The sequence below is a fragment of the Hemiscyllium ocellatum genome, chromosome 50 (assembly GCF_020745735.1).
Source record: "Hemiscyllium ocellatum isolate sHemOce1 chromosome 50, sHemOce1.pat.X.cur, whole genome shotgun sequence".
NCBI classification, from domain to species: domain Eukaryota; kingdom Metazoa; phylum Chordata; class Chondrichthyes; order Orectolobiformes; family Hemiscylliidae; genus Hemiscyllium; species Hemiscyllium ocellatum.
Window position 1 is genome coordinate 1,853,502 of NC_083450.1, and position 12,671 is coordinate 1,866,172.

Below are 12,671 nucleotides of genomic sequence, written 5' to 3' on the forward strand. Positions count from 1 at the left end.
TAATATTCAGCTTGACTTTATTTACAAAGGGCAAGGTAAGAACTTTGTCATAATATTTACAGAAAGTGAGAGACTATAACCAACACGGCTATAACAACCAGAAATTAATCTTCATTATTCCAACTCCCAGGTTTTTAATCAACAATACCATTTGAAGGCATGGGGCACGCATGCAGGTAAGAGGAGCGCACACAGGTTCAAAAATCACAACTTTTATAATCATTTTCCTCTCAAATTTAACTCTCAACAGAAAGGGGTTAGGCAGGTACAGCTGCTCCTAATCCATTACAGTTTAAAGTTCCATACTAAGGTAATGGATCAAATCCAGATGGCAACATGCAAATCAATAGCATCGTCCATTACCCCAGCAGCCAGTGAAGTACTTGTGGAACTCGGGTCAATGTTGTACGTAGCAGCCAATTTGTACACAGCCAGATCACAATGGCAAGATAAGTTGTGCGTGATGTCGACTGTGGACATCAGAGACAATTACCTGATCTTCAATATTACTCCCCAAGGTTTAACATCTCATCTAAATGATGACCAATCCAATGGCATGGTGTTCCCTCTGTACTGACTGTCCAACAGTACAGAATACCCTCTCACTGCTCCCCTGCTGGGTCAATCTACATTGTGCGCTCCAGGGAATGGATTTCAGGCCCCTTGACTCATAGAAGAGACCCCAGCTGTCAATGCATTCTCGGCAGAGTTCATAGATTGGCTTTGGCCCTACACGTTAGCTCGAGTCTGAACTAATTCAGGGTAGGGAGAGGAAGGTGCATTTTGACAGAAATGCATAAGACACACAGAAGCTGACAATAGCAGTCCCTGTGTATAACTCTTAAAACAGCCACCTTGCGAAGAAGGGCTACAGGAAGTTTCTTGGGTTTGTGTACAATAGTCTGGCAGCTGTGAGGCCCTTTAAATGCCAGCAGTGAGGAGCAGAGCTGACCATCAGGACACATCAAGGGGTGAAACTTATGAGGAAATGTTAGGACCTGTATGTATTAGAGTTCAGGAGAAAGAGATGATATTATGAGAACACAGGATTTATGGGGTAGATACAAAGACAATATTCCCCCTTGGAGGGAACCTCAAACTTGGCATTCTTGTTTCAGAATAATTTCTACTCTCAATGGGCTGTTGGGTCACTTCCCCACAGCATGGAGGTTTGGAAATGTTCAAAGGCAAAGTTTTGATTGAAGAGGGATTGGAAGATAACAGGGGGAGGATGGAAAGTGGAATTCAGACCACAGATGAATCAGCTGTGACCTTACTGAAATGACAGAGCAGGCTCCGCGGCACATGACCTACACCTGCTATTTCTTATGAACTTTGGCTGAGCCCTGTGCCAGGGCACTACCAAACAGCGGGAATACAGTCTATAAAGAGAGACTGTTCAGGCCAGATGGTGGCTGTGTTCAGATCCAACCTGGGGAACAGGAGGGGGGAAGGAATGGGTTTGGCTTCCTGTGTCACAGACGGGGCTCAGTACAAACTTCCACAGACAGCTGGCTGCCACGTACCTCATGTGAGGTGTACGGGACACCTCACTCAGACTAACACGACGCAGAAGCTGTTATCTGCAGGACAGAGAGTTTGAGGAGCAGGCTTCCTGCAATACAGACATTAGCGGGGCAGCAGCAACTTTGGTTGGAATGTACTCTACAAACTCACACCTGGATAGGTAGAGGGAATAAGGCCCGGAATAAACAAGCCAGCAAGAAGGAACGCAGCTGCAAGAATTTGCCCACTGCTCCAGAGTTCCAGTTATTCGTTCAGCTTCATCCCAGAGCTTCTGTGTCTCTCTCTCTCTTTCCAACATTTACAGTCCCACTTTATAATCTGTGACGGCCTCTGATCAAACACTAATGGGCAAAATTGATAAGTACATCCCTAATGTCAGTCAGTGCAGCTTGATGCATTCCCCTACCGAGAGCCAGCTCCCTCTTGGCAAGGAGAGAGATTCCAACCTTAGGTACACAAACCCAACAATCCCATGTGCAGACACCAACCCTCACATTGCTACGCGAGTCCCGGAGACTCCTGGGAAACCGCAAGGGAAACAAAAGAAGTCAACTTCAAACTTTGAGAATAAAGCAATTTCTTGGTAAACATTCCCAGCCCTCCCTCCCAAAGAAAAGCATAATGTTTGAAGTTCTAACACTCTTAACCATGCAGCACATCAGAATGGCCACACAGGTAGAAGTTCTGTTCCACTCAGCCAAGAGTCTTTGTGCCAGTCTGCACGCCAATAGTTCACATTAACTTTGAGGGCCGTCGTGATCTTTCAGATGAGTGTGGGCCCAGCCTTACTTTCCAAGAACCAGTCAACTACGGTGCCATCCAGAAGGGCATCTGTTGCTGGGCTCGCTGAGGAGGTAGTGTGTACCGGCACTCTGCACTCCAGCCCTGCACCATACTCTGCCTCCTTCTGGAATGTTCTTCTTCCTCATCCGACGAATCTCCACCGTAGGACACAAGCCGCGATCCCCTCTCACTCATCCTCCTCATCTTCATCGAGGGCTCCCCAAGACGATCTAGAGATAGGCAAAAACACAAGAGACACAAACAAAAACACACATACACACACACAAACACGCACACAAACACACACACACGTCCCAAAAAAAAAACAGCTCGGGAAGAAAAAAGGGTTTGTTATTGGGAACCATTTGTAGTTGTCGACGTGATGACGGTTTGGCACACGGGCCACAGTTGTCCAACACACAGAGCAGCCAGCCAGCCAAGCAATGTTTCATCAGCCACGGCAACAGCAGAACCATGGAAAAGAAAGAGAGAAAGAGAGAGAGAGAAACACAAAAAAGGAAAAGGTGATGTTAGAACACAATCCATCAGTGATCAACGTGCCATTTGTCGGGCTGGGTGACCGAGGAGATTTACAAAATAACCCATGAGACTGACAAAAACTCTCGCTTCACACTGGCATTTACCACAGGTTTCTCCTGGACACCTGCCCCCTCTCTAAATCAGGTCTCTCTGTACCTGCCCCCTCACTGAATCGGTATCTCAATATTATCCCCCCTCCTCTGAATCAGGTACCTCAATATAACTCCTTCGCTACTTCCCCATCTCTAAACACTGGACACCAGTCAGTGAACAAGAGCAAGTTCCCTGGCTGACTCTCTCAAGGATCACTGGACAGTTTACAGGAGCAGGTACTCTGGCTGTTTCCACCCCCTCCCTCTCCTTGACCCAAGGATCACTGGACAGTTTACAGGAGCAGGTACTCTGGCTGTTTCCACCCCCTCTCTCTCTCCTTGACCCAAGGATCACTGGACAGTTTACAGGAGCAGGTACTCTGGCTGTTTTCACCCCCCTCCCTCTCCTTGACCCAAGGATCACTGGACAGTGAACAGGAGCAGGTACTCTGGCTGTTTCCACCCCCTCTCTCTCCTTGACCCAAGGATCACTGGACAGTGAACAGGAGCAGGTACTCTGGCTGTTTCCACCCCCTCTCTCTCCTTGACCCAAGGATCACTGGACAGTGAACAGGAGCAGGTACTCTGGCTGTTTTCACCCCCCTCCCTCTCCTTGACCCAAGGATCACTGGACAGTGAACAGGAGCAGGTACTCTGGCTGTTTCCACCCCCTCTCTCTCCTTGACCCAAGGATCACTGGACAGTGAACAGGAGCAGGTACTCTGGCTGTTTTCACCCCCCTCCCTCTCCTTGACCCAAGGATCACTGGACAGTGAACAGGAGCAGGTACTCTGGCTGTTTCCACCCCCTCTCTCTCCTTGACCCAAGGATCACTGGACAGTGAACAGGAGCAGGTACTCTGGCTGTTTTCACCCCCCTCCCTCTCCTTGACCCAAGGATCACTGGACAGTGAACAGGAGCAGGTACTCTGGCTGTTTCCACCCCCTCTCTCTCCTTGACCCAAGGATCACTGGACAGTGAACAGGAGCAGGTACTCTGGCTGTTTCCACCCCCTCTCTCTCCTTGACCCAAGGATCACTGGACAGTGGGACAGTGAATGGGAGAAGGAACCGTTGGTCCGTTGTTTAAGATTTAAATTCTTTCAGGGGATGTGGTGTGGCATCGCTGGCTGGGCGAACAGTTATTGCCCACCCATTCCTGAAGGTGGTGGTAGTGAGCTGCTGCAATCCTTGTGACGTAGGCATACACACAATACTGATCAGGAATTTTCGAACTCTGACTGAAAACAATGGCAATATTTCCAAGTCTAGATGGCACTGGGAACCTGCAGGTGGCGATGCTGTGCCTCTGTCCTTCTAGATGGTAGAGGTCACAGATTGAGAAGGACATTCGATGAATTTCTCCAGTGCATCTTGTAGACGGTACACACTGCTGTTACTGAGCGTCAGTAGTGGAGGGAAGGAACATATGTGGATGTGGTGCCAATCAAGCGGGCTTCTAGGTCTTGGATTATGCCAAATTTCTCGGGTGCTGTTGGAGCTGCACTCATCCAAGCAAGTGGAGAGCACTCACTCACACTCGCCTCATGCTTTGTAGAAAGGTGTTAAGGAATCAAAAGGCAATTACTTGACACAGAATTCCCAGTCTCTGACTGATTCCTGCATCCACAGTATTTATATGACTTGTCTTGATCAGTTCCTAGCTGAAAATGTGTTGCTGGTTAAAGCACAGCAGCTCAGGCAGCATCCAAGGAACAGGAAATTCGACGTTTCTGGCCAGAGCCCTTCATCGGGCTCTGGCCCGAAACGTCGAATTTCCTGTTCCTTGGATGCTGCCTGACCTGCTGTGCTTTAACCAGCAACACATTTTCAGCTCTGATCTCCAGCATCTGCAGACCTCACTTTTTACTTGATCAGTTCCTAGTCAATCCCCAGGACAGTTGTCAAGGATTAGCAACGGCAATCAGACTGAATGTCAAGTGGAAATTCTCTCTTATTGGAGATGGTTACTCCCTGGCCCTGTTCGGCATTAATGTTACTTGCAACTTGTTAGCCCAAGCCTGAATACTGTGCAGATCTTGCTATATTAGCATTGTATTAGTAATACCTGTAGGAGGGGTGAATGGCACTGAAAATCATGCAATCATCAGCAAATATCCCCACCTCTGACCTTCTGATGGAGGGATTGATGAAGCAGCTGAAGATGGTTGGGCCGAAGACACTACCCTGAGAAACTCCTGCAGAGATACTGTGGAGCTGAGATGACTGACCTTTAACAACTATAACCATCTTCCCATGTGCCAGGTATGACACTGACCACCAGAGAGTTTGCCCCCACTCCAATCCCCATCGATTCCAGTTTTGCCAGGGTTCCTTGGTGCCATTCAGTTAAATGCAGCCTTGATATCAAGGGTTGTCCCTCTCCCCTTCCCCTCTGGAATTCAGTTCTTCTGTCCATGTTTGATTCAAGGCTGTATTGTGGTCAGGAGCTGAGTGACCCTGGGGGAACCCAAACTGGACACCACTGAGCAGGATATTGCTGAGCAAGGTGCTGTTTGATAGCACTGTGGCTGGCACCTTCCATCACTTTACTAATGGAGACAGGACTGATGGCTGGTGATTGGCCGGGTTGGATCTTGTATACGGGACATACCTGGGCAATTTTCCACATTGTCAGGTATAGCCTGTGTTGACACTGAGCCAGCAGCCAGAGCTGCTCAGAGAGAACTGTTGGAAATTAGTTGAGTGACAGGGAACAAAATTGGGAATTGGGTAGTTTCTGAAACTAGCAGGTAAAGTGGTTTCCCAAACAGATCAGTGTTGGGGTGCCTGTGAATCACTCTGGAGGGTAGGAAGTCTCCTGTCCAGATTTGTGGATGTCACAGTAAGCTGCACTCTGAGCAGTGTTGATACAACCATGACATGACAAAGTGAAAACAATGGATCCAGTGAATAGGCAGAATTGCAGCAAACTGATTCCAACCAAATTTGAACCAAAAACAATTCAAACTTTGTTAATAACAGTGGAGGCTCAGAGAGACTGAACAAGGCCCAAGGACACAGATCCATAAATTGTGAACAGATACAGGCAGTAATCCAGGGCAAGCCTTCATGTCGACAGACCTGGAATACAGAGGCATACCCTGTACCACACCACAATGATACAGAGCCCTGAGTCACAGTATGCAATCCTGGGCTCCATGCCTTTGGAAGATTCACCAGAATGAATCTTGGCCTCAAAGGGACTGAATTTACCTTGAAATTTTAGCAGTTTAATGTGAATTGATTAAAGTTGTCAGAATATGAACGGGAACAGATAGAATGAATCATTTCTGGTGGTTGGCAAGTTAAGGGTAAAGTTTAGATTGAAATTGGAGCCACCCTATCAGGAAGGAAGATACAAATGCTCCTTCACTAAGAGGGTAATATAAAATTAGAAATATCCTTTCAACAAAATGGCAGTGGCCCCATAACTCCCGACAGCTTTCAAAATCCAAGTTGGGTTTGGGAGCCGGGTCAGCTCTGATCCGGTGAAACGGATTGGGAGAATCTGAGTCTTTGGCCATAACGCTGGTCATTGAGATACACTATTGATAGAGGAGGCAGTCAGAATCCTCTCCTATAATGTCCCTTCAGGAACCCAAGTCTACATTTCAAAGAACAAACCCTTACTGGGCTAGAAAAGTGGAACTAAGGTCCTGACAGCAAGACAAGTTAGGTTTGGTGAAAAGGGCCTACTAATTAATTGAGCGGCCTCTCAAGAGAGGGGCTGAACAGAGAGCTCCTTAGAAATCCCAGCTCTCACACCCACTATGACCTTGCAGCAATCTTGTGCTGGGGACTAAGCAGCCCACTCACCCAGAGACGCTGGAGGTCTGTACATCCCAGACTGATCTTCTGGCTGTACGAATCCTTCGTTGAGAAGTCGTGGTGGTGGGGGCATCAGCTGCCTGGGGGCGGGGGGGAGAGAAAAGGGGGAGAGAGAGAGAGAAGAGAACATGAATAGCAAAATCTAACGTTGGGACAGTCAACAAAGCACAAACATATTTCACAGGCGGAGACTCATGGAAACAATCGCCACAAAGTCAACATGACAATTCTGTACTGGGGTAACAATAGAACTACAACAGAGAGTTCCCATTAAAGCTATTCATGGTGAGGCTCCACATGGAGCAGAGAATTCCAACCACCAGCTCTCACTCTAGGATAGTGTTCACATCCCTGCATGGAGTTACCGCTACCTGGGATACAGGGATCAGATCTTGAGAGGAGTTACTGCTACCTGGGATACAGGGATCAGATCCCTGCGTGGAGTTACCGCTACCTGAGATACAGGGATCACATCCCTGCATGAGGTTACCGCTACCTGGGATACAGGGATCAGATCTCTGCGTGGAGTTACTATTACCTGGGATACAGGGATCAGATCCCTGCGTGAGGTTACCGCTACCTGGGATACAGGGATCAGATCTCTGCGTGGAGTTACTACTACCTGGGATACAGGGATCAGATCCCTGCGTGAGGTTACCGCTACCTGGGATACAGGGATCAGATCTCTGCATGGAGTTACCGCTACCTGGAATACAGGGATCACATCCCTGCTGGGAGTTACTGCTACCTGGGATACAGGGATCAGATCCCTGCTTGGAGTTACCGCTACCTAGAACATTGAGCCATTCCCAACCAACGAGAACGACACTGACCTCCCAGAGGTCCATACCCAGGGTTTGGGGAGACCGGCTAGCTCTGACCTTTTGAGGAAAGGTGAGACAGAGTTGGAATCGGTCCTGATGTCCCTACCAAGCATTCACATTTTACAAGATGCAATCTGCCTGGACAGCTCCAGGCTAAACACTCCATCCAGCAGAGTCAAAACAAAAGGTCTTCTGAATTACCAGGATGGAACCATCTCTAACACCAGAGAATCTAACCTTGGAGCACAAAGGGATTAGACCAGGGCATGAGACGCTGTAAGCCCCATCCCATGAGAGTGTGGAGTGGTGAACTGAAGCATCAACAGTTCAGACCGAATGCTCAAAGCTGAGGGGTCCTTATGGATTCCCTCCATTTTATCTAGGGGTGGCTAGGTCGCCCAGATCTGATTGCTAGAACTCAGAAAAGGCTGAGATCTGGTTTCTAAAAACAAAACCAGGCAAAGTCTCAGGTATTATAGTGGGGTACTGGCTAAGCTGAACTGTTAGACAAAGGCACTCAATAGGGGATTGGCACCGCACCACCCAGTGGGTATCAGAGGGGCACCATGACAATGTATCCTGGTGGTAGCTCAAATAAAACACAACGCAGGAAGAAACCCACCTGTCCCTCTCCTTGGCTCTACCGCAGGGATCAGCGAAGATCATACCAGCTCCACTCCGTCCGGTCTGAGAGGACCCTGTACCTAAATTAGTCATATGAATGGGTCCATGCTATGAGCAGAAAAAAGCAGCAGCATTAGCAGCAGTAACAATGCTTCCTACTGCAGCATCCCGTTGCTAGGTTGCAGTTGTGAATACATACTCACTAACCTATGCCTATCTCAAAGTTGCAGCAGCTGAAACAAAGCACGAGCTGGGATTTCACAATCTGGTAACCCACACCATGTACTCTGGGCCCGTGTCATTGCAGGGGCTGGGAAGCCAGTTGGCAATGAATGCAGCTAACAGCACCTCAGTGATCTTTCAGCAGAGACCAGTCCAGTGGCACAAGCCCTGATCGTTCTGGGCTGCTGAATGAAGCCCAAGCTTCAGCAATGCTCAACAATCCGCTCACGTATAAATAGAACATAGAAAACTACAGCGCAGTACAGGCCCTTCGGCCCTCGATGTTGCGCCGATCCAAGCCCACCTAACCTACACTAGCCCAATAATCTCCATATGCCTATCCAATGCCCGCTTAAATGACCATAAAGAGGGAGGGTCCACCACTGCTACTGGCAGGGCATTCCATGAACTCTCAACCCGCTGAGTAAAGAATCTACCCCTAACATCTGTCCTATACCTACCAGCCCTTAATTTAAAGCTGTGTCCCCTAGTAACAGCTGACTCCATTAGCAGAAAAAGGTTCTCATGGTCAACCCTGTCTAAACCCCTAATCATCTTGTACACCTCTATCAAATCTCCCCTAAACCTTCTCTTCTCCAATGAGAACAGCCCCAAGTGCCTCAGCCTTTCCTCATACGATCTGCCTACCATGCCAGGCAACATCCTGGTAAACCTCCTCTGCACCCGTTCCAATGCCTCCACATTCTTCCTATAGTATGGCGACCAAAACTGCACACAATACTCCAGATGTGGCCGCACCAGAGTCTTATACAACTGCAACATGACCTCAGGACTCCGGAACTCAATTCCTCTACCAATAAAGCCCAGTACACCATGTGCCTTCTTCACAGCACTATTTACCTGGGTGACAACTTTCAGAGATCTGTGTACATGGACACCAAGATCCCTCTGATCATCCACACTACCAAGTAGCCTACCATTAGCCCAGTACCCCATCTTCTTGTTACTCCTACCAAAGTGAATCACTTCACACTTACCTACATTGAACTCCATTTGCCACCTTTCTGCCCAGCTCTGCAACTTATCTATAATCCCGCTGTAACCTGCCACATCCTTCTTCGCTGTCCACAACTCCACCGACTTTCATGTCATCCGCAAACTTGCTCACCCAACCTTCTAGCCCCTCCTCTAGGTCATTTATAAAAATGACAAACAGCAATGGTCCCAAAACAGATCCTTGCGGAACACCGCTAGTAACTGCACTCCAAGATGAACCTATACTATCAACTACTACCCTCTGTCTCCTTCCAGCCAGCCAATTCCTAATCCAAACCTCTAATGCACCCTCAATGCCATACCTCCGTAGTTTTTGCAGTAGCCTACCATGGGGTACCTTATCGAACGCCTTGCTAAAATCCATATACACCGCATCTACTGCTTTACCCTCGTCCATCTCCTTGGTCACCTTCTCAAATAACTCAATAAGGTTTGTGAGGCACGACCTGCCCTTCACAAAACCATGCTGACTATCCTTGATCACATTATTCCTATCCAGATGTTCATAAATCCTATCCCATACAATTCTCTCTAAGACTTTGCCCACAACAGAAGTGAGACTCATCGGCCTATAGTTACTAGGGCTATCCCTACTCCCCTTCTTGAACAAGGGAACCACATTCGCTATCCTCCAGTCTTCTGGCACTATTCCCGTAGACAACGACGACATAAAAATCAAGGCCAATGGCTCTGCTATCTCCTCCCTTGCTTCCCAGAGGATCCTAGGATAAATGCCATCAGGCCCAGGGGACTTATCTATTTTTACCCTTTCCAGTATTCTCCAGACCTCTTCTCTACATACCTCAAGGCCATCCATTCTAATCACTTGCGACTCAACATTCACATCAGCAACAGCGTCCTGTTCCTGAGTGAATACTAACGAAAAGTATTGATTTAGTGTCTCTCCAATCTCCTCCGCCTCCACGCACAACTTCCCACTACTATCCCTGACTGGACCGATACCTACCCTAAAGACTCTCCAAATTTCTTTTATAGCAAGGTGGGGAACTTCCTAAAGTGCACTGACCACAAAACAAAACAGCAATCTCAAACCATTATATCACAGGAAGGCTAAGTGAAATATTGCCTTATCTTACCCCAGGATGTCCCTGTCCCTGGAAATATTTGATGGGGACAGTGTAGAGAGAGCGTTACTCTGTATCTAACCCCATGCTGTCCCTGTCCCTGGGAATGATTGATGGGGAGACAGTGTATAGGGATCTTTACTCTGTATCTAACCCCATGCTGTCCCTGTCCTGGGAGTGTTTGATGGGGGGACAGTGTAGAGGCAGCTTCACTCTGTATCCAACCCCATGTTGTCCTTGTCCTGGGAATGATTGATGGGGATAGTATTGAGGAAGCTTTATTTTGTATCTAGCCCTGTGCTATACCTGCCTTAGGGAGTTTTTGCTGGTGACAGTTTAGAAAGAGCTTTACTCTGTATCTAAGTTGAGCTCATATTAAAACAGAAGCTGAGCACATTGCTCATCACTGTTCTGTGTCCAGTCCATGAACCAGATCTAGTGGAGATGTATCAGCTCCTGATTGAAAGCATGACTCCTATCTCGGAGATAATTTTGTAGTGATTTTATTTTAACATCATGAACTCCAGGATAATACAAAGCTGGCTACGTTGATAAAGGATGCAGCATTTCAGCACAAGTGCTGTCCTGACGGGAGAACAAGCCTAAACAGTTCTATGCCCCCTTCTCTCGGAGTGACACCTCTCCAGTTAGAATAGCCATCTTGTGGTACTCAACAACATACCTCTTGGCAAATTTGGACAGCCCAGACAAAAGCAGGGACTCCAATTCCGTCTACATTATACTGTACAAATACACGGAATGTGTAAAATGCCTCAGGGAGCACCCGAGAAACAAGAGGGCAGTTACAAGCTGCCTTCCTGTTGCTACTTCAGAATGGGCAGAGACCCAACACCCATTCCCAGAAGCACATATACACAGGAAGGCCGACTCTGACAGAATTGATAGGATTCTTTCCATACTAGGAACTGTCCAATAACGCGTCCCTTTGACAGGCCAGCTCACTGAAAGGCCAGCACTGGAGATAAGTGCAGAGATGATAGGTTCTAGTTTCAGAATGGAGCTTCGACTGAGCCAATCTAGTACACTTAGCTGATGCCATGTGGTGGGAGAAAACATTAACAAGCAATTTGGCCTGGAGGATCTAATGGCATTGAAGGCCAGAGAACAAATACAGGCTGGGGACAGTCAGCCAGACTTCACTCTGAACCCCCCCAAAAACCCCTTCTGTTCTGCTGCCTTTCACAATCCTGTCGTGAGTAAGGGCGTATCTCCCACCTGGTAGCCCAGCAGCGCCGATTCCTCTTCACTCTCTTCAGTGAAGCGTCTCTTGTGGCCCTGAGGTGGTGGGAGGTGAGAGGAGGGTCTCGGTGCACCCATCAGCCCATCATAAGCAGGTGTATTCACAGGCAATGGCGTGGCGAAGCTGCCAACCACAGGGTTTGGCTGCACACAAATGGTATGAAAATTAGAACAAACATGACATTAATACGTGCTCCATGACAAGAGCCACAGCAATGCAGCTCACTCCTACTCACACAGAAGCACACAGAATCCATCTGACCCTGACGGAGGTGATCAAGTCTTACTGCTGCAACACAGTCAGAGCACATCGTTCATCAACCAGGGAAGACAGGAACCACTCCCATCCTGAGAGTAGTCGGACACCCCCTGGAAAGTGCACACTCCCAGCACTCTCATGCACAAATATAACATTCAGAAAAAAAAACGCAGCTTTCTAAACAGGACGGCTTGAACAATAATCTGACTCAGAAACACAGAGTCAAAGCTGGCTAACAGCCAGAACTCAGGTATAACCACTATCTCACACACACACCTCCCCCCTCACTAACCCAGCCCAGACCCAGGTATAACCAGTATCACACACTCCTCCCCCCTCACTAACCCAGCCCTGACCCAGGTATAACCAGTATCACACACTCCCCCCTCACTAACCCAGCCCAGACCCAGGTATAACCAGTATCACACACTCCCCCCCTCACTAACCCAGCCCTGACCCAGGTATAACCAGTATCACACACACCTCCCCCTCACTAACCCAGCCCAGACCCAGGTATAACCAGTATCACACACTCCTCCCTCACTAACCCAGCCCTGACCCAGGTATAACCAGTATCACACACCTCCCCCCTCACTAACCCAGCCCTG

General features: G+C 48.2%; 1 protein-coding gene across 1 annotated transcript in view; it reads right to left on the reverse strand.

The window, feature by feature from the left end:
• LOC132805634 (KH homology domain-containing protein 4-like) overlaps positions 1-12,671 on the reverse strand; it is a 25,919-nt gene continuing 13,248 nt past the window's right edge. Inside the window, exons 10-13 of the mRNA XM_060820823.1 lie at positions 11,781-11,948; positions 8,219-8,328; positions 6,761-6,852; positions 1-2,540 (exon numbers count right to left, since the gene is read on the reverse strand). Of these exons, the coding sequence (XP_060676806.1) occupies positions 2,335-2,540; positions 6,761-6,852; positions 8,219-8,328; positions 11,781-11,948 (576 nt within the window). The 3' untranslated portion in view covers positions 1-2,334. The remainder of the gene's footprint in view (positions 2,541-6,760; positions 6,853-8,218; positions 8,329-11,780; positions 11,949-12,671) is intronic.